Here is a 22,526-nt window from a genome sequence, read left to right on the forward strand (position 1 = left end):
TAGGTAGAATAGAACAAGTATATAAATATAGGATCTAGAATATAAATATATACGAATGTTCCAATCCAACTAGAGTTAGGGCGTACAATACAAACATTTCATCAAAAGTCACTATGCCAAGTGACTGAAAAACAAACAAAGCATCCTAAAGGATTCAGCTCCACCTTCCAGCTACAGATACACCACCTATCCCTGCTCTGCTCCCATACATAGTATGATCATTGCAGTCCAACCACATGGAAACAACAAAAGGGTAAGCTAGTATAAAAGAAATAACATATAGAAAATTTAAGAAATATAAATAACCACAACTATCAACACTTCATCAACATACATCCCATTGATTTTTCAACTTGGTCATCAATATTCATGTAATGCATCGTCATGCATATCAACTCGGAGATCTCATACAACAACTCAGCCTTTCGACCTACAACAACTCAGCCTTGCGGCGTACAACAACTCAGCCTTTCGGCCTACAACAACTCAGCCTTTCGGCCTACAACAACTCAGCCTTACGGCCTACAACCACCAATATTAACACACAACACAACACAACCGTACAGCTCAAAATAGCATCTTACAACAATGTACCACTAATACAACTCAACTCGTCTCAACAACATTAATCAATATTAGTCAACATATTCATGAAATAACACATCCCAAACAACCTTCAACATATTTTAATCACTCATTGTGAAGTGACAACCATTACTAATCATAGAATATCTGGAGTTATAATGCTCCTATCAGGCTCATCCTTATCTCATATTAAAGATAAGAAGATTTCCTATAACTCTTATGAAGACACCAAATCCTAATTCCTTCATCTACCATGTTAAAAATGATAAAAACCGAAACAACTATAAGGAATACTGGCAGCTTGACCCCTCTTCACTAAAACAGACATATATGGAGTTATAGTACTCCTATCATACTCATCCTTATCTCATATGAAAGATAAGAAGATGTTCTACAATTCTCATGAAGACATCGAGTCCAAATTATTTCATCTACCTTGTGAAAAATTATAAAAACCGAAACAGCTATAACCAATGCTGGCAGCCTGACCTCTCTTCACTAAAACTGCCATATCTAGAGTTCTAGACCTCCTTTTTGGGTGATTCCAACTCCATTGGAAATCTAACATCCAGGGCTACAACTTTCATGAAGACCTCAAGACCAAATTCGGTCATCTAGGCCCACCGCTGCAGCGCTAAATCCAGCGCTTTAGCTGTAACTCTCTGCCAGCTCATTTTCTCCTGGGCTTCCTTTTTCGTTTCAGCACCAAGTGCAGAAATTCTACACTTCCATGGCTTCCCTTTACATTTTCCAACTATAATCCATCAATGTTTACCCCCAAAACATGATCTACCAACCACCTACAACTCAAAAACATCAACAATTACAACATACATGCATCAATCATCAAAATCCCCAAATTTTCATCAAACCCCATAAAATGGAATTTCATCAAACATCACCATCAATCCACAATAATCAGTCATCAAGTGAGTTTTTAGCTCATTTCTAAACAATCCATCACAAACAACTAACTTCCCTTACCTTGGTGTAAAAACCTGAACTCTAGGAAGAAGAAATGGGAAGAAGATTGGAAGCAGACGGAGACCAATGGAGAAGGAGATCTTCAGCTAATTTCCCACACCAACATCATCACCTAAACACCACAGCCACTATGAGGAGTTCCGCAAGTGAGAAATGGGAAAAAGAGAAGTAAGGGTTTTGAGAGAAAGAGTGCATGAGAGATGAGATTGAGAGCTTGAGAGAAGAAAAGAAAGAAAAGAAAAAAAAATATATATCAACCACTAAGTACCCAAAAGAGAGTGCAAGTGAGAGTGGTGAGGGTCCACGGGAAGAAAGAAAGAGAAAAAAAATAAAAATCTGGGGCCTCACATCCTCCCCAACAACAAGAGTTTTCGTCCCCGAAAACAGACTTACTTGGGAAAAGAAAGGGGTAACGCTCCCTGAGCTGCTGCTCCACCTCCCAAGTAGCCTCACCAGTAGTTGCATCCCACAATACCCTCACCAGAGTAATGGACTTGTCCCTCAACTCCTTCAGCTTATGATCAACTATAGCTATGGGCAACTTCTCAAAGGTCAGGTTCTCCTTCACTTGCACATCATCTAGTTCCACCACATGACTCGGGTCATGGACGTACTTTCTCAACTGGGATACATGAAATACATCGTGTAGGTTCGAAAGAGACGGAGGTAAAGCCAACCGATAAGCAACCGGACCCACACGCTGTATTATCTGGTAGGGACCGACAAACCTCGGTGTCAACTTCTTTGCTTTCTGTAACAGCCCAAGCAACCCGCATGAGGATATTGTCCGCTTTGGCCCACGGCCGCACGGTTTTGCTCTTGGCGATGACACGCATGCCACCCCAAAAGGCCTCCTCACAAGGAAGGTATCCACACCCATATATATGGCATGCTTCGTTCGCCTTCCTAACCGATGTGGGACTATATCCACCCCCCCTCAAGGGAGTCCAGCGCCCTCGCTGGCACACCGATCCGGGCCCCGGCTCTGATACCAATGTAACAGCCCAAGCAACCCGCATGAGGATATTGTCCGCTTTGGCCCACGGCCGCACGGTTTTGCTCTTGGCGATGACACGCATGCCACCCCAAAAGGCCTCCTCACAAGGAAGGTATCCACACCCATATATATGGCATGCTTCGTTCGCCTTCCTAACCGATGTGGGACTATATCGATATAGTCCCACATCGGTTAGGAAGGCGAACGAAGCATGCCATATATATGGGTGTGGATACCTTCCTTGTGAGGAGGCCTTTTGGGGTGGCATGCGTGTCATCGCCAAGAGCAAAACCGTGCGGCCGTGGGCCAAAGCGGACAATATCCTCATGCGGGTTGCTTGGGCTGTTACATTGGTATCAGAGCCGGGGCCCGGATCGGTGTGCCAGCGAGGGCGCTGGACTCCCTTGAGGGGGGGTGGATATAGTCCCACATCGGTTAGGAAGGCGAACGAAGCATGCCATATATATGGGTGTGGATACCTTCCTTGTGAGGAGGCCTTTTGGGGTGGCATGCGTGTCATCGCCAAGAGCAAAACCGTGCGGCCGTGGGCCAAAGCGGACAATATCCTCATGCGGGTTGCTTGGGCTGTTACACTTTCAGTGCTCTACCTACACCAGAGGTCGGAGTCACCTTCAAAAACACATGTTCCCCCTCAGCAAACTCCAAAGGCTTGCGCCTCTTGTCAGCATACGACTTCTGTCTACTCTGCGCAGTCTTCATCCTTTCCTGAATCATCTTTACTTTCTCAGTGGTCTGTAGGATTAGCTCCGGACCTACCACCACTGACTCACCTTCCTGATACCAGCATAGAGGAGTCCTACATCTTCTGCCATACGACGCTTCAAATGGTGCCATCCTAATGCTTGCATGAAAACTGTTGTTGTAGGTGAACTCGACCAACGGTAAGACCTCCTCCCAGCTACCCAAGTGGTCTAACACACAAGCCCTAAGTAGATCCTCCAAGGACTGGATTGTCCTTTCTGACTGACCATCCGTCTGTGGATGATAAGCAGAGCTCAATTTCAATTTCGTGCCTAATGCTTGGTGTAGACTCTGCCAAAATCTAGAGGTGAACCTTGGATCTCTGTCTGAAATAATACTAGAAGGCACCCCATGCAACCGTACTATTTCTTTCACATACAATTGTGTTAGCTTCTCCAAGGACCACTTGATGTTGACAGGCAAGAAATGTGCACACTTGGTCAAACGATCAACAACTACCCAAATAGCATCACTGTTTCTAGCTGACCTAGGCAACCCCACAACGAAATCCATAGTAATGCTATCCCACTTCCACTCTGGAATCTCAATCTGCTGCATCAACCCACTCGGCTTCTGATGCTCAACCTTCGCCTTCTGACAGGTCAGACAGGCCGCCACATATTCAACTATCTCCCTCTTCATACCAGACCACCAGAAGGTCTTTTTGAGGTCTTGGTACATCTTAGTCATACCCGGGTGTATGCTAAGTCTACTCTTGTGGCCTTCATCCAACACAGCTCTCTTCAGCTCAGCATCCTGGGGTAGGCAAATTCTGCCTTTAAACCTCAAGATCCCGTCTTCTCCTAGTTTAAAACCAACTGCCTTCTCAGTACCCAGTAAACCAAGAAGCTTCACCATCTCCACATCTTGTAACTGTTTTAGTCCAACCTGCCTCAAGAACTCATTAGTTATGGTGACCATCCCACAACTAATGTGATCCTGAGCTAACTCCACCCCAAGGTTCAAATCTATAAATTTCTCAATTAATTCCAACTCCTTCACCATCATACTTGACATGTGGATGGATTTCCTACTCAATGCGTCCGCCACAACATTGGCCTTACCAGGATGATACATCAACTGGAAGTCATAGTCCTTCAGAAACTCTATCCACCGTCTCTGCCTCATGTTTAGCTCCTTCTGATCAAACAGATACTTCAGACTCTTATGATCACTAAAGACGCTAAACCGTGCACCATACAAATAGTGTCGCCATATCTTTAAGGCAAAAACAACCGCTGCCAATTCCAGGTCATGAGTGGGATAATTCCTCTCATGGTTCTTCAGTTGCCTTGAAGCGTAGGCCACTACTTTCCCGTGTTGCATCAACACACACCCAAGACCCTGGTGAGAAGCATCACAATACACATCAAAGGGCTCACCAGAATTTGGCAACACCAACACAGGAGAAGTAGTCAACCTTCTCTTCAACTCCTCAAAACTCTGCTCACAGGCATCTGTCCAAATGAACGGCTGCTCCTTCCTCGTCAACTGGGTTAGAGGCGCTACTATCCTGGAGAATCCTTCAATGAACCGTCGATAGTAACCCGCCAAACCCACAAAGCTCCGAATGTCAGTGACAGTTCTTGGACGCTCCCACTGTATCACCGACTCCACCTTAGCCGGATCAACAGCAATTCCCTCAGCCGAAATCACATGGCCCAAGAATTTCACTTCATTTAACCAGAACTCACATTTTGAAAGCTTAGCATATAGTTGCTTTGCCTTCAAAATCTCCAGCACCACCCTCAAGTGCTCTTCATGCTCTTCCCAGGTTCTTGAATAAATCAAGATATCATCTATGAACACCACCACGTATTTATCCAAGAATGGTCGGAAGATTCTATTCATGTAATCCATGAACACTGCAGGAACGTTGGTCACACCGAATGGCATCACAACATATTCATAGTGACCATACCTAGTCCTGAAAGCAGTCTTCGGTATGTCACCCTCCTTCACCCTAATTTGGTGATAGCCTGACCTCAAATCAATCTTAGAAAACACTGATGCTCCCTTCAGCTGATCCATTAAGTCATCTATCCGGGGCAGAGGATATTTGTTCTTAATGGTCAATTTGTTCAACTGCCGGTAATCCACACAAAGTCGACTACTCCCATCCTTCTTCTTCACCAGCAACACAGGAGCACCCCACGGTGAAACGCTTGGCCGCACCAACTGCTTCTCCAATAAGTCTTCCAACTGACCTTTCAACTCAATCAGCTCGGCAGGAGCCATCCTATAGGGAGCCACCGACACTGGCCCCGCATCTGGAACTAGATCAATGCTAAACTCTATCTCCCTAACAGGAGGCAACCCAGGCACCTCATCAGGAAACACTTCAACAAAGTCTCTCACCACATCTATCTCAGAAATGACCCTCTCAGTCTCCACACTCATCATAGAAAAAAGGAGGCAACACTTTGCTCCATTCCTCCACAATAATTCAGCTTGGCTAGCTGAAATCAACAACTCATCCTCCTCCTGAGGAAAGATCAACCGCCTATTGGCACAATCTATAATGATACGATTGGCAGATAACCAATCCATCCCTAAGATTATGTCAATATCAACTAAAGGCAAACAAATCAAGTTCACCTTGTATTTCTTCCCATTCACAACAATGGGGCAGCTAGCACACAGTTCAGAAGCAACTACTGAAGTAGAAGCGGGCGTCGACACTAGCAGTCTTAACCCTAAATCACACACAGGCACTCCCAACCTAGCAACACAGGCATAGGAAATAAAAGAATGGGAAGCCCCAGAATCAAACAAAAGCATTACATCCTTACCAGCAGCCTTGCCCTTCCCCTTCACTAAGTCAGAAGAAGTCGAAGCCTCAGCACCCGTTAAAGCAAATACTCTACCGGCTGTAGTGGGTTTGTCACCCCTCTGAGTCTCAGTCCTCTGTACACTATTCTTCTGAGTATCAACTCTCTGTGCATCACTCCTTTGAGTACTCCTCTCTGGTCTACTCCTGGTGGGACAGTTGAAAGACACATGGCCCATCTGCTGACATCTGAAACATTTGCTCTCAGTGTGGGGACAATCCTTGATCAAATGGGGTCCACCACACCTGTAACATCTAAGGGCAACACTTCCACTCTGTCCCCCTCCTCTGGTAGCCTCGGCAGATTGCCTAATGAAAGAACCCCCTTGTTGTGATTGGGGCCTATCATATGGCTTCCTCTGACTCTCACCCTTCTTGGACCCAGATGGCCCACCTGCAGTCCTCACAATACGATTACCACCCTCCAATTGCTCTACCACCCTTGCCTTCTCTACCAAGGCAGGAAACTCTGTGATGGCCATAGGCACCACCATCCTCTTCAGCTCATATCTCAAACCATTAGCAAATTTCCTGCATTTCCAAGCCTCAGGCATACTTTGCGAATAAAAACGGGCCAGGTGTTCGAATTTCATCGCATACTCAAAAACTGTCATCCCTCCCTGATGCAGTCGCATAAACTCTGCCTCTTTGGCATGCCTCACGCTTTCCGGAAAGTACTTCTCCATAAATACCGTTCGGAAGCACTCCCAATCAACTGTGGCTCCTCTAGCAGCAAGCATCTGATAGGTGCCTCTCCACCAATGCTCAGCCTCTCCCACAAGCATATACACAGCATATGCTATCCTCCTCTCTGGAGGACATCCCAGAACAGTAAAGATCTTTTCCAACTCACGGATCCAGCGGTCAGCTACCTCTGAATCCCCATCTCCAGCAAACTGCGGAGGGTTACACTTCCTAAACTCAGCAAGATCTCGGCTCTCCTGTGACCCTGCAGGTCTTGATGCACCAGCTGCAGTTCTTTCAGCGTCCACCCTAGCAAAATACGCATTTTGCTACTGCATAGCCATAGCCATCATTTCTATGGCACGGGCTATCAACTCATTGGTTATAGTCATTGTCTACAGAAGTAACAACATCTTCAGTATGCAATAACTAAACCAAGCAACCATCAACAACACAACAATCAACAACACAACAAGACTCCACAACAATCAACACAGCAAACAACACAACAAAACATCACAACTCAGAGTTCAGCACAACAGAAGCCTAATGGAACCACCCCCAAAGAGTGTCCACTAGACTCTAACTGCTCTGATACCATTAAAGTGTAACGACCCGACAGGCCACTACACTCACAACCACAGCACACCGGAAACACTAGGTAGAATAGAACAAGTATATAAATATAGGATCTAGAATATAAATATATACGAATGTTCCAATCCAACTAGAGTTAGGGCGTACAATACAAACATTTCATCAAAAGTCACTATGCCAAGTGACTGAAAAACAAACAAAGCATCCTAAAGGATTCAGCTCCACCTTCCAGCTACAGATACACCACCTATCCCTGCTCTGCTCCCATACATAGTATGATCATTGCAGTCCAACCACATGGAAACAACAAAAGGGTAAGCTAGTATAAAAGAAATAACATATAGAAAATTTAAGAAATATAAATAACCACAACTATCAACACTTCATCAACATACATCCCATTGATTTTTCAACTTGGTCATCAATATTCATGTAATGCATCGTCATGCATATCAACTCGGAGATCTCATACAACAACTCAGCCTTTCGACCTACAACAACTCAGCCTTGCGGCGTACAACAACTCAGCCTTTCGGCCTACAACAACTCAGCCTTTCGGCCTACAACAACTCAGCCTTACGGCCTACAACCACCAATATTAACACACAACACAACACAACCGTACAGCTCAAAATAGCATCTTACAACAATGTACCACTAATACAACTCAACTCGTCTCAACAACATTAATCAATATTAGTCAACATATTCATGAAATAACACATCCCAAACAACCTTCAACATATTTTAATCACTCATTGTGAAGTGACAACCATTACTAATCATAGAATATCTGGAGTTATAATGCTCCTATCAGGCTCATCCTTATCTCATATTAAAGATAAGAAGATTTCCTATAACTCTTATGAAGACACCAAATCCTAATTCCTTCATCTACCATGTTAAAAATGATAAAAACCGAAACAACTATAAGGAATACTGGCAGCTTGACCCCTCTTCACTAAAACAGACATATATGGAGTTATAGTACTCCTATCATACTCATCCTTATCTCATATGAAAGATAAGAAGATGTTCTACAATTCTCATGAAGACATCGAGTCCAAATTATTTCATCTACCTTGTGAAAAATTATAAAAACCGAAACAGCTATAACCAATGCTGGCAGCCTGACCTCTCTTCACTAAAACTGCCATATCTAGAGTTCTAGACCTCCTTTTTGGGTGATTCCAACTCCATTGGAAATCTAACATCCAGGGCTACAACTTTCATGAAGACCTCAAGACCAAATTCGGTCATCTAGGCCCACCGCTGCAGCGCTAAATCCAGCGCTTTAGCTGTAACTCTCTGCCAGCTCATTTTCTCCTGGGCTTCCTTTTTCGTTTCAGCACCAAGTGCAGAAATTCTACACTTCCATGGCTTCCCTTTACATTTTCCAACTATAATCCATCAATGTTTACCCCCAAAACATGATCTACCAACCACCTACAACTCAAAAACATCAACAATTACAACATACATGCATCAATCATCAAAATCCCCAAATTTTCATCAAACCCCATAAAATGGAATTTCATCAAACATCACCATCAATCCACAATAATCAGTCATCAAGTGAGTTTTTAGCTCATTTCTAAACAATCCATCACAAACAACTAACTTCCCTTACCTTGGTGTAAAAACCTGAACTCTAGGAAGAAGAAATGGGAAGAAGATTGGAAGCAGACGGAGACCAATGGAGAAGGAGATCTTCAGCTAATTTCCCACACCAACATCATCACCTAAACACCACAGCCACTATGAGGAGTTCCGCAAGTGAGAAATGGGAAAAAGAGAAGTAAGGGTTTTGAGAGAAAGAGTGCATGAGAGATGAGATTGAGAGCTTGAGAGAAGAAAAGAAAGAAAAGAAAAAAAAATATATATCAACCACTAAGTACCCAAAAGAGAGTGCAAGTGAGAGTGGTGAGGGTCCACGGGAAGAAAGAAAGAGAAAAAAAATAAAAATCTGGGGCCTCACAATAATAATAATAAAGCATAGGATTTCTATCAACTATACATTAAGAGTCATAACAAGTATAATTTATTATTTTTATAAAGAAACTAATAGAAGATTATTATAATAATAAAGTAAAGGATTGAGTTTTGTCTTTTTATAAAAAAAAATATGTAGTGTTTCATCATCTAATAAACTTAAAGAATGACTAAAACTCAAAAAAAAAAAGTTCTCTTTATTAATTACATATTTATTAGTTTAATAACAATAACTATAAGAAATATGTTTTTCCTATTATAAGTTATAGATTAAAGTTTTATATTTCTTGCAATATCATCTTATAGTTCATTTGTCCTTGAATCAGATATGGTATAAGTAATAAACCTTTCTCCATCTTCTTTTGTCAAGAGAACATTTCAAAACTGTAAAGCACACTTGTATACACTATGGTGGACTTGGAACTTAATCAATGGAGACTATTTATTTTTTTAAAAAATAATTATTATATAAATAAATCAAAACAAATATATTAAAAAAATAGAAGAAAATACTCTCTAAGAATGAAAATAAGTTAAAAAGAAACTAAATATAAGAAATGAACTATTCAGTAAAAGATATAAAATGAAAACAATGAGTTTAAAATATAAATTTAGAGGAGATAAATACTTTATAACTCAACATACATATATGTAGTATTAATATACAAATAGACTCCTAAATTGTATGAATTTGGATCCTCCCTTGCAATTTTCTCTCTCCAATCTCTCTCCTGTAACATTAATAGTCATGAAATATATCTAATGACTCAAATTTAATTATTTAAAAAGTTACATTAATTATAAAATTAAATTTAAGTCATTAGATATATTCATGAAAAAAGAAAATTACAGAAAAAAATCCAAATTCAAATTGTATGGAATTACGTGACTGGCCTTGCGATTAGCTTCCTTCTATCAATAAGTGACAAAAATCAATAACAACAACAATAACTCAAATAGTGTTACCATAGTCGAAATTATTAAATAAATAATAAAAATACAGCTGGTATCACATTAGTGCTTGAGTATTAATTAGTCTGAATATGTTTTACGGAATAACCATACCATTACATCATATTCAGTTTCATGTCGCTATCTCTATTTTATCCTTGCATGTATGATTCCTATAATTCAACACAAACACAATTTCGAAACATATCTAATGCCTACACGTAAAGTCATGCTGTAGGAAAATATGCTTTGATAGGCGAGAAAATGCTGACATAAAAATAACTAGTAATTTTATAATATAATTAAAATTATTAATTTAATTACTCATATAATTAGTCATATTCAATTCATTTAATTAATTTCCAATAAAAATATAGATAGAAATTTTTAAACGATTAAAAAACAAGTGTTTCAATTTTAAAATATCCTTAATTTTTTTAAAAAAATCTAAGAAAATATTATATATTAACTATTGTCATTATTTTATTATTTTTTTAGTGGTGTCTAATTTTAATGTATATGATTTATAACTTTCTACATAAACTTTCCTTTCAAGTACAAGAATTGTTATTTGAAAATGGGCTTATTTGACCAATATCCTTAGCTAAAAATTAGTTTATATATATATATATATATATATATATATATTCGTGCATTGCACGGATGTTACACTACAAAAAACTTGACTTCTAGAGATGGACAAAAACTGTCACTAAAAGTTAAAAAAGTGTTGGTATAACTCATTTATACATTGACCCACAGACATTTTATCTGTCCATTATGAGAGTCCTATAACAACAACTATCGTTTGTCTCTATAGAATTTTTAGCTGTCACTATAGCCTTAATTTTGATTTATTGTATTTGGTTCATTGCCTGTAGGTAAAAGTTGTTGATATGTACTTACAATTCCTAGCTGTAGGTAATTTGTTTATTATTTTAAAAGATTATTTTATACCTACAATCTCTATTTATCATTTACTATTATTTAACTAATTTAATTATTTTTAATATTACTTACAATTTTTCAATATTAATTATTAATAAATTTGATTTTTAACAAAATTTAATATAATTAAATTTATAGATATATTATTAGAAACAATTGTAAAATGTACTATATCAAACTTTGCATGGACAAAAATATATAAACACTTAACCATGACTTTATTTGTAATATTCAATTATATGTGTAATATTCTATTTATATATTCATGGATGTAGCTTTATAATTCTTCAAACATTCAGATATATTGGATAGCGATAATGAGCTCATAGTTTGCTCTAAAAGAAATATTATCTCTATACTAAAATCTTCTCTTTTATTTTATTGAATTCAAAACCACAAAAGCACCAAATAAGTTTTCTATCCTTATTGCCACAAAGGTCTTTAGTCATAGAAGTATTTTCTATGCTTCAAAGTTTCAACAAGAAGTCCAACAGTGTTCGATTAGTGTATAATTTTGTACCTGCAAATTCAACAAGTAAATATTAAATTAAAGTATGAAAATTCAAATAAAAATATTTTTACAACAATACAATCTAAAAATTTTCAACAATCATTTTCCAATCTCCACAAGAAAAATTAGTTAGGGAGGGAGGGACATATGAGCCAACAGAAGCTGACATAGCAGCGAACCGAAAACTTGGTTATGGCTTAGTGACTAACATAATCAATGGTGGACTTGAATGTGGTATTCTTGGTGATGCACGAGTGAATGATCGCATTGGGTTTTTTCAAAGATATACAAAGTTGTTGAACGTGGACACTTGATGGAAATGGTAAGGAGGAGTGATGAATGTTCTTCTCCTTAGCTCTCCTTATGCATGGATCTTCTTCAAGGAAATAGAAACCAACGTGATGAACACTAGATGGAGGAGATTCTCGGATAGGAAGAAGGCTTAAGCCTTGGATGGAAGCATCCAAGCTTAAGGTGCAAGGGAAAGCTCACTTCAAAGAGGAGGAAATCCTAGGAGGGTTCCTAAGGTGAAGCTTTCTCTCATGGTGACTCTTGAACGAAATTTGGCTGAATAAGCTCTCAAATTTCATTATTCTCAAAAGTGAATACAAAAATGTGAAGGGAGGACTTAAGTATGCACGGAAATGAAGCACATAGGTACCTAAACCAAAGCTACACAAATTGGCGCCTAAAGTTTGAATTCAAATTTGAAATTTGAATTCAAACTTTGGTGCACATGTGTAAGTCCGAAAATTTAGGTACCAAGGTGCATTTAGGTCTGATTTGAGAGTCATTTAGGGTTAATTTGAGTGTCACATGTTCAGCCACCAATGGTGCAAAACATGCGACTCAAATGTAACTTAAATGGCTTCCAAATTAAACCTAGTTTAACCTAATTAGCATACTTTAGTATTCCTTGTATTTTCCTATTCTAATGACCTAATTACATTGGTCAAACAATTACAATGGAAAGGAAAAATTACAAGAATGAAAATGAGCCTAATATTGGGTACCAAAAGCCCAAAGGCCCATGAAGCCCAAAACTAGGCCCAACAAGCCTAAAACCTAAAATGCTACTCTATATGGTCCAAAATACAAGACCAAAATATATGATACCTATACTAACATGATGTATACAAAATATATGAAAATAGCTATAACAAAATATGGCCCATGAAAAGTTCAACTTGGGCCTTCCAAGCCCATAGGGCCCATTGGGCCTAGACTGGCCCAATCTTCCATGTCTAGCCCACTCCTCTTGGCTCCTTCAATATGTCACCTCTTGCCTTCCTAGGCATGATTCCATCATCCCCTCCCTCTTGAAAAGGATTTGTCCTCAAATCACGAGGATGCATGGAATAAGAATCATCACCTACATACACAACAAACCATGTATAAGAGGTGACATGTTTATGATGAGAAAATGGATTATGGATCCTAAGAGGAGTCCTTATATCTAGCCTAAGAAAAAATAAACTATCAAAATTAGACTCCCTAAAAGTAGAAATAGGCTCCTCTCCTAAGCATAACCTAGAAGTAAAACCTAAGAATGTAATAACACTATGACTAAGACAATGAAAAGAATGATTTTTAAACACTACAATATCTTGCCTAAAATACCCTAAATGGTAGCCTAGGCTTTTCCTAAAATATAAAGAAAAGAATACTAGAAAACGTCCTAAACAATTTTGAATCATATTGTTTGGTAGCTAAAATGTCTTGAAAAATCTTGAAAACTCATATAAACTATTTTTGTCTTGTAGGGAAGGGTGCAAAATAAGTTCAAATAAAGATGAACTTCCCATAAGATCAAAAATAGAATATGAAATATGACAAGATGTATCTATCAAACAATATATTCCAAAATTTGGGTGCTTTATTAGAACAATTATGGTAGAAGGATTCCTAAAGAGAGGAAGGCTATCTTCCTTGGGCACCTCCAAGGAAGTAGCACAAGAAGTGGAACTAAATGTAGTCCACTCCTTCTTCACTACATCTTGAAGTTGAGATTCATTTTTCTTTAGAATGATTTGTTCTTGAATCTCTACTTCATGACTAGTGGTAAGATTAGAGTAAGAGTTAAGGTCTTTATTTATGAAGAGAGTATTTTGTAAATGATTTTTAGTGGTAGAACAACTCTCTTCACTCACAAGTCCTTTAGAGGAATTATTTTCCTCCTTACTCTTCCCTAAGAGCAATGCCTTTTTTCTTTCTTTTTCTCTTATTTTTCTCAATTTTTCTTTTGCTAAAAGTTTTTCTCTCTTTTGTTTAATAATGTGAATTTCTTTCTCTAAAATTGCAATTTGTGCTTTTTTTTCAAGTTTTTCTTTTTCTTTTTTTAAAGCTTCTTGCTTTGTCCAAGGTGTTAGTAATTTAAGCCTTTGAGTAGAATGTGAAAAACCTTTTGGAGAGCTTAATTCACTACCACTTGAGAAATATTTTCTCATGATTTAAACAAAAGAAGTTTTTTTGTATATGCTATGCAAAAAGAAAATATTTTTGGACTTTTCTAGGAACAAAAATAGCACTTGGAAGTCTAAGTGTACAAATTGCACTATCAAGGGAGGTGAGCTACTAAGAACCACTTAATAACCAAGCCTTTTCAAGTGGAAATCACTAAACTCCTTTGTGGTATCTTTGATTCCCCAAAACTTTTCACAAATTTTTTTGTATGCTTTTCACAATTTGTTTGTTTTTGAGATTAAACTAAGCGTGAGCAATTAAAACTACACAATACTAGACGTTTCAAGGCAGCAAAATAAAGCAATTAAAAGACAAGGAACTTAAAGGAAACAATGTAAGCAACTAGTCGGATATCCTAAGTGGAAGCTTGAAACATATGAAATTTCCAAGCCACTTCCACTAGCACTACACGTGAGGATGCTAACAAGGATTTAGATATACCTGACCAGCTTCTTAATACTCCCTCCAAGCTTTACAAATTGATTTTAAAATACAAGAGAGATTGCAAAATTTAAACTAGCCTAGAAAGCAATAAATGGCGGTTTTGGTGACCAATTAGTGACGGTTTTGTGTTCAACTTTTCTAACACTTGTTTAAGTGTCTTAATCCGCCACTAATCCTTCAAATTTGATGCTCCTGGACCTGCAAAGAATCACAACAAAAGAGGTTAATGGTGGCTGCCTCACAAGGTGAAAGGAATGGTCACTCAAGTGAAGGAAGTTTAGGAGAAGTTTTGGTCACTAATTTAGGTCAAATTTTTAGTTCTTAGTGTCCAAACTTTTCCTACTCTTTGTTGAGCAATGCTTGATCCTTAAGCAAGGATTTGAGGCCACTTCCAGCACAGGGAAATTATTGAAAGAAAACTAGACAAGCAATAGAAGCACAATTTGGAAAGCTTATACCAAAATTGAGAGTAATAGGTGTATATCACAAGACTCAAAGAGGTTCAACAAGTAAAACTGGAAAATAAGACTCCAAATAAAGCTAGCACTCATTTAGGAATTTTCCTAGATAGGTACTAGAGTAGATGAACAAAACAAAAAAAATTTGAAAGCAATTGGATAAGTATAGCAAAAGTAGTAGTCAAAACAATAACAAGGAATCAAATGATTTTCTATCAATACACACCTCACGGCTTTTTCAATTTAAAATGTCTTATAAATTTTTTTTTAATTCTTTCTTTTTCTAGTCTCAAATTAAGACTCCAGAGAAGGTGTTTGCCTTTTGTTTCAAATTTTTCTATGATTCCAAGCTATAGAAACCGAGACTACAAGTTAGCCAAAAATTAGGTCAAAATTCAAGTAAATTTGAGAAACTAGTGCACTAGTCTTTAGGTTTTGGTTTGGATTCCTTTTTGAACTCTTTTTCTTTTGAACTTTAGGTCTTTTCTTTTGTTTTAGGCTCTGTTTTATCTCTGTTTTCAGCCTCTAATTTTTTTTTAAAATTGAATCCACAAGAAAGAGTGCACTAGAAGTAGAATTAAGCACTTGAAATTTTGAGTCAAAAATTTTTATAAGATTTTCAATGGAAAGTGATTTGAAAACTTAAGAACACAATGGAAACCTAACTCTAAAGAAACTTGCTAGGACTAATAGCAAATTATGAACACAATAAGGTAAAATAAAAAGCACATATAGGTAGGCAAAAGAGAAGCAAAAACCGAGAGCAATATGTAGACACAATGTTCAAAATAAAACTAGGTTAAACATGCTATTCAAGGAATTTGCAACATATAAAGACTAAACACAAACTTCTAAGACAAAACATAGATTCAAAACCAAAATCTAAATGCAATGCATGAGGTCCAATCACGGACACATACAAGGAATGGAGAGACTCAAAATAAACTCAAAATAAGCACAAGCAAATAGTTCCTAAAACATTGATTGTGGAAGAAAATCAAGAACAATCAACAATGGATCTATGGAACAAATTTGATTCAAAACACTTAGATCCGAATAGAAACTCAAAGAAGACAAGAAGAACACAATGAACAACACAAATTCGGACACAAAAAGATGAAGCACTTATCTCCTTGAAGAACCTTGCTCTTGATACCAAAAATGATAGCAAACTTAGGAGAAGTGAAAGGTATTCTTCTCCATGGATTTGCTTAGGCCGGATCTTCTTCAAAGGAGGCTTGATTCTTCAACTCAAAACACTTAGAAACTTAAGAACTCACGGATGTACTCAACCTAGAACTAGGAGGGAAGCATCCAAGCTCAAGCATCAATGGAGAGCACACTTCAAAGAGGAGGATTCTAAGGTGAAATCCTAAGGTTTTGAAGATGAACTCTAAGGTGACTTTGAAAGGGGAAACTCGGCCAAAGGCTCTCAAATTTCATTCAATATTCAAAGTACTTAGTATTGCACCAAAAAGAGAAAATCTTTTGTGAAACTCTTTATCACTCATTTGCAAAATTCTTAAGATTTTTGAAAACCTTTCTCTTGCAAAAATGAGTGATCATTCTCATAAGAGTAGTGTGCATGGTCATCATTCTCCTAAGAGTCATAAAAGCACTAAAGATGAACTTAGAGAACTTAGGAAATATATTAGGAGAAAAGAAAAAGAAAATGAAAAGAATAATGAAACAATAAGAGAGTTGTTGAATAAGCTTGTGGTGGGGGGTAAGACTAGCAAACCCCATGGCAATAAGGGTCATGGGCCTTCCAAGCCCAAAAGACATGATGGTGAAAGGCCTTCTAGGTCTCATAGGCATAAACATGAAGAAGAAACATCTAGGTCCAATAGTCATCAATCACACACTCACCCATCCTCTAGTGAAGGGTTTTATAGTAGTCACCATGATGATGGCTTCTATCAAAGACCCCCTAGGCATCATAGGCCTAGGCATGAAACAACCTCTTCTAGAGAACCTAGGTTTGACCTTCCTCCCTTCCATGGAAAAGACAATGTTGATGACTACTTAGATTGGGAGATGAAGGTTGAACAACTCTTCACTTGCCACAATGTGAGTGAAGAAAGAAGGGTTCCCATGGCCACCCTTAGTTTTCAAGGGAGTGCCATGCATTGGTGGACTTCCCTAATGAGAGAAAAACAAATTATGAGAGAGCCCTCCATTCAATATTGGAATGAACTTAGGAGTGCCTTAAGGAGAAGGCACATTCCTCCTTATTTTGAGAGGGAGTTAATGGACAAGCTCCAAAGACTCCAACAAAGGAACCTTAGTGTGGAGGAATATAGGCAAAAAATGGAGTTTCTTATGCTTAGGGCTGGAATTAGGGAAAAAGAGAGAACCACCATTGCTAGGTTTCAAAGTGGTCTAAACCTAGAAATTAGGGACAAGGTTGAACTACTACCCTATAGAGACCTAAATGAACTAGTTCAACTTTGTGTGAGGGTAGAGCAACAACTTAGGAGAAATCCTAGCCTTAGGAAGGAATCTACCTCATACCCTAGGAAGGACTTCAAGGAGGGTCAATCCTCATATTCAAAGGATAGACCACTAGAAAAAGAAAAATTAGAAAATAAAAACCTCCTAAGTCTTGAAAAGGAGGAAGAAAAGTTTATAGAGTTGGAAGGAAGTGTCCCTTCCAAGGAAGTTGTTCCTAGAAGTCAATTTTCAATAAATCATTCAATAAAACAATGTCTTCTAGTTGAACAAACTCTTTTCCTTCTCTATGTTAAAAAGACACTAATCTTGGAAAAGAGTAAGGAGGATAGTGTCTCCTCCAAAAATCTTGTGATAAAGGAAAGTCACTTTTCTATTAAAAATGATTGCAAAAAGACTTTTCTTCTTCACAAAGATTTTAGCTCTTTTTCTAATGCTGCCACAACCTTAGAGCTTAAGATCCACAACCTAAACATTTTTGAAAATAAAGGATCTCAAGTTCTTAGTCTTGTGAAGAAGGAGTGGATTTCACCTAGTTCTACTTCTTATGCTACTACTTTGGTGGTGCCCAAAGTAGACAACCATTGTTTATTTAGGACTTCTCTTTCTTTAGTTGTTCTAATAAAGCACCCAACCTTTGGTTTATATTGTTTATTAGATACATCTCAAGGTGTTTTATTTTCTATTTTTGATCTTTAGGGAAGTTCAAACTTCTTTGAACTTAACTTGACTACTTCCCTTCAAGACCAAATTAGAGTCTATGACTCTTTTAAACTCTTTACACCCTCATCCATGATGTATCTAACATATAATATGATCAAAGGTTGTCTAGGTAGTTTCCTTATTATATTCACTTTGTTTTCTTGTAGAAGCCTAGGTTACTACATAGGGTACTTTAGGCAAGATACCTTAGAATGTAGGAGTACTTCATTAGTTTCTTATAGTTTTAGCACTATCACATTTTTAGGATTTAGTTCTATACTTAGAATACACCATAGTGAGGATCCTATTCTTATGCTTAGAGAACCCATCCATCCAAGTCTAAGAACCCTTGGTAGGACTATAGAAGGGATTCCTCATAGGGTGCACTTTCCACATGTATTATATGCATATTTTATTACTAATGCTTTGCTTCTTATTTTTGTAGGTGATGCTATCCTTGTGGAAGGGCCACGGGATTTGAGGACAAATCCTTTCGAAGGGGGAGGGTATGATGGAAATCTAATCCCCAAGGATCCATTTGGAAGAAGTAAGACCAAGAAAGGCGAAGGTTGATCCAAGGAGGCTCACCCATGAAGACCATTGGGCCTTTAACTAGGTCCATGGTTAGGAAGCTAGAGGAGACTTCTAAAGAGGAGGTGCTTCAAAGACCTTTGCTCATCATGAGCATTGATTATAGTTCCTCTTATTAGTCTCTTAAGTTTCCATTGTACATACTTGTATAGTTGTTTTCTTGTACCTTGTATATAGTAGATACTTGTATAGGTGTATTTTTGCCTTTGTATTTGTGAGGCACTTTATTTCCTTTCTAGTAGCTATTGTATATTGTTTCTAGGGTAGGTTACTTGGGCACTTTGACTCCATTTAACCTAACCTAGAAATACACTCTTTCTTAGTTTTCTAGTAGTAGGAATAGGAGTGGCATTAGCAAACTAGAGAGTGTCTCTAGTAAGCTAGAGAGTGTTCCTAGCAATTTAGCCAAAAGGTGGTCCTAGGCTAAAATTTACATATTGGACTCATTTTACTCCTAATTTTTCATAGATTTGATTTAGCTAGGTTCCATTCACATTGGATGAACCTAACTAAACCAAATTAACAATTTTAAAACGTGATTGGAGTGAAATAATTCCAAAGAGCCGCCCACCTAGATGTGTTCACACTTGTGTTCACACTTGGCCAAATAGCTTGGTGCTTCTCAAGCTTGGAAGCTTGAAGCCCAAGCTTGGAAGCTTGAAGCCCAAGCTTCTCCTTAGCAAGCTTACCAAGCAAGCTAAGAGAGAAGCTTGCTCTCCAAGCCTCTAGACCATGAGTAGTTAGCTAGAACTTACCATGGTTCCTAGTGAACCATGGTTAAGACTAGCTTACTCTCCAAGCTTCCTACTCCTATAATTTCGTTTTTCCTTCTTTGTAAAACACTTTTGATGTAATTGAGATTGTATATTCTGAATAGAGTTCAGATTTATCTCTTCCAAAAGTCCCTAAACCTCTTTGAGTGCATCCAATTCTCTTATCCCTTCATAGAAGAGTGTGGTGAGAATTGAAGGGGCTTATCTCTACAACAAGGAGTGGCGCCTCTTGGGAGAGTTTCTCCACCAACCGTGGTGGTCATAAGGCCTCCTCCTCCATAGGAGACCTTAACCGAGCATAGGAAGAATCAAGGAGTTCAAGATCTAGGGAGGAGCTTGAAGGAAACTCAACATCAATCCAGGTCTCCAACAAGTTTTCCATCAACACTGGACCTAACTTGGATTGTGCAAATCAGAAACCCTTCTAACTCTTCCGTCATGTCTATTTATTTTACTCTGCCCAGACTTTAATAATGTGTTGAATCAAAGCATATATATACCTGCTACCACGAGTTGACAAATTTAAACTTTTATATTCTTCTTCATCGTCTAGTGCCACCCTCAGGAAATTTTTATTGAAAAATAAATTTATACAAGAGAGAGAGCGAGAGAACAAATACAAACAAAGAAAAATGGATAAAATAAGAAATGGAAGTGATCATGTCATTCTTCATTATATATTTCACAAAGACTACACTTTTGATCGAAATAATCGCAATTTAAACAAAATCAAACAAGATAATATTTTTAATCTCCCAAAAAAAATCATAATTGTAATTCCCAAACATCATTGAATATACGTTATTGAGAAATAAGACAAATGAAAAATGATATGTACCTTCACCAAGTCTCTACTATCATCAAGATCTAACAGAAATCTTTAGTATTTGCAATATCAGGTATCTAAATGAAGAAAAAAAAAAGTTATTCATTTATACAATGTCATGTAATAATTATATTTCTTGTAAGCATTCATACCTCTTGAGCTACAGCATGTAAAACACTATTGATTTCTGGATCTTCTGAAAATTTTCTTTGAAAGACCACAACAATATTTCCCAACAACTTTTCTAACTTTTGTATTCTATTTTCTGCATTGGAGTTTTCAGATGAAACATTTGAATTTACACGTCGTGGAAGCTTACCAAGACAACGTACACGTCCTCTTTTTTCAGGCCCTTTCACTTTTGAGAATATGTCATTCTTCCAATTTGTAGAACCTATTGTGGCATGTGGGTTTTCTGAGGTTTCTGCCTCTATCATATGCTTCTTTAGTTCATCCTACACAAAAACACATTATATTCATTGAAAACTTAAGATTTGGATAATATATAACTATTATAAAAATTGAAACTGCTTGTATAATAAGTTCATCCCATTTTTTCACATCCAAGCAAAATATGAAAGAATCAAAGAAATTAAATGACAGTGGAATGTAGATTTTCCAGGAGTGCACTGCACACAAGTAATGAATATTTTCACTATAGCAACTAATTAAGGAGAACTAGATACTAAGATTGGAATATAAAAATAGAATCTCGGAGAGTTTTAAGTTGCACAAACTTTAATATATATGCTTGACAATTAAAATTCTTACAATTACATGAGCTGCTTTTTCAGTCACAATACTCCCATCTTTTCGAGTTCGAGTATCAATATAAATTTCAGCCCGTGAAGGTTGCACTCCTTCAGCTTTTGTTATCTAATATTAAGAAGTAAAAATGTCAATTATTTTATATTTTATATATGCTCAATAACTAATTAAAAATAGTCATACAAGTGGCATAGTAAAATGAAATATTAGATGAAACAAACCATCTCATGAATGTGCCTTGGGAGATTCTTAGTTCCCATGCAATGTAAATCTTCATATTTTGAACGATTATTTTTGTTGATATGACTTACTTCCTATAAACATTGAATAAAAAGTGAAGAATAAAAAAGGAAAAAATTACACAATTGTATTTAAATACTATTCACATACCTGTCCTTTCTTGGAACACCAATGATGTACTAAAGCACGATATTGAGAAGGATCAACTCTTGTATCAGGGATATTGGCAGCCATTTCTACCTCAGTTTTGCTTTCATCGTATCCTTTTGATTTCAAATCATGTTTAAATTGTCTCCACTTACCACTCATGTTATCCTTTAATATTTGTTTTGTTTCCTCGGTCAACTCAGGAACAAATTGGAACTTACTCTATTATGAAAATTGTTAGAAAATAAATAATTAATGACTAAATTGTTAGAAAGTTGTTATCATCACTCAATACTTAACTTCCTAAACTAAATCACCCATTATTATTTCATTTATACAATACCTGAATCAAGTATAAATTCTTCATCTGACATCAATTTTCCATCCAATTTTTTAAAAATGAAATAGATATGATAAAAATTTATACAATACCTGAATCAAATCAAGCATGTTAGTTATGTAAGACTCGGGCATGTCTTTCCAGCTAAGAAAATTGATAGGAGCACATTGATGTCTCCTTACTAAGCTCCCTATTGCATTTAATAAAGTCTTTCCTTCCCAACCCATAGGATTTCCCAAAGCATCCACTTCAACAAGTATAAATTCTTCATCTGGCATGTCCCACACATCTAACATATGTGTATAACCTCTAGTCCTTTTTTTACCTAAATCAAGTATGAATGTCACATTAATGAAATATTCAAGTAAAATTTATATACTTTATAATTAAATAGGCAATAAAATTATTACCTTTACTTGAACTTTCACTTGTACTACCAAAAGAAGTGTGAATCTCAACATGGCTTATATCTTGTACTTGTC

The 22,526-nt window shown here is 37.3% G+C and overlaps 2 protein-coding genes across 4 annotated transcripts; both read right to left on the reverse strand.

The window, feature by feature from the left end:
- LOC145951630 (uncharacterized) lies at positions 1-10,186 on the reverse strand. 3 transcript variants are annotated; one of them, XM_083063134.1, is made up of 3 exons: positions 9,070-9,435; positions 6,121-7,237; positions 1-197 (listed from the first exon to the last, which is right to left on the reverse strand). In XM_083063134.1, exons 2-3 carry the CDS (start codon positions 6,941-6,943, stop codon positions 187-189), a joined length of 834 nt encoding a protein of 277 aa, XP_082919260.1. In that variant the 5' UTR covers positions 6,944-7,237; positions 9,070-9,435; the 3' UTR covers positions 1-186. The 3 variants fall into 3 exon arrangements, 1 of the variants encoding a protein (XP_082919260.1); XR_014429442.1 differs by lacking the exons at positions 6,121-7,237; positions 9,070-9,435 and adding an exon at positions 1,570-2,734; XR_014429443.1 differs by lacking the exons at positions 1-197; positions 6,121-7,237 and adding an exon at positions 7,501-7,697 and having other exon boundaries at positions 9,070-10,186.
- A 1,416-nt stretch (positions 10,187-11,602) lies between these two features.
- Positions 11,603-22,102, reverse strand: LOC109794389 (uncharacterized). The gene is made up of 7 exons (XM_083063161.1): positions 21,708-22,102; positions 21,539-21,631; positions 21,321-21,425; positions 20,702-21,004; positions 20,562-20,626; positions 12,051-14,946; positions 11,603-11,850 (listed from the first exon to the last, which is right to left on the reverse strand). Exons 1-5 carry the CDS (start codon positions 21,864-21,866, stop codon positions 20,591-20,593), a joined length of 696 nt encoding a protein of 231 aa, XP_082919287.1. The 5' UTR covers positions 21,867-22,102; the 3' UTR covers positions 11,603-11,850; positions 12,051-14,946; positions 20,562-20,590.
- Positions 22,103-22,526: the final 424 nt, after the last annotated feature.

The sequence above is a fragment of the Cajanus cajan genome, chromosome 9 (assembly GCF_000230855.2).
Source record: "Cajanus cajan strain Asha chromosome 9, NIPB_CcT2T_4, whole genome shotgun sequence".
Taxonomy (NCBI): domain Eukaryota; kingdom Viridiplantae; phylum Streptophyta; class Magnoliopsida; order Fabales; family Fabaceae; genus Cajanus; species Cajanus cajan.

Excerpts from the sequence above, each read along its gene's own strand:
- LOC109794389 (XM_083063161.1), bottom strand. The coding sequence starts at position 21,866 with ATGAGTGGTAAGTGGAGACAATTTAAACATGATTTGAAATCAAAAGGA. Across the intron at positions 21,632-21,707 it reads GGTGTTCCAAGAAAGGACAG|GAAGTAAGTCATATCAACAA; the intron begins GTATGTGAATAG and ends CAATGTTTATAG. Across the intron at positions 21,005-21,320 it reads AAAAAGCAGCTCATGTAATT|GATGAACTAAAGAAGCATAT; the intron begins GTAAGAATTTTA and ends GTTTTTGTGTAG.
- LOC145951630 (XM_083063134.1), bottom strand. The coding sequence starts at position 6,943 with ATGCTTGTGGGAGAGGCTGAGCATTGGTGGAGAGGCACCTATCAGATG.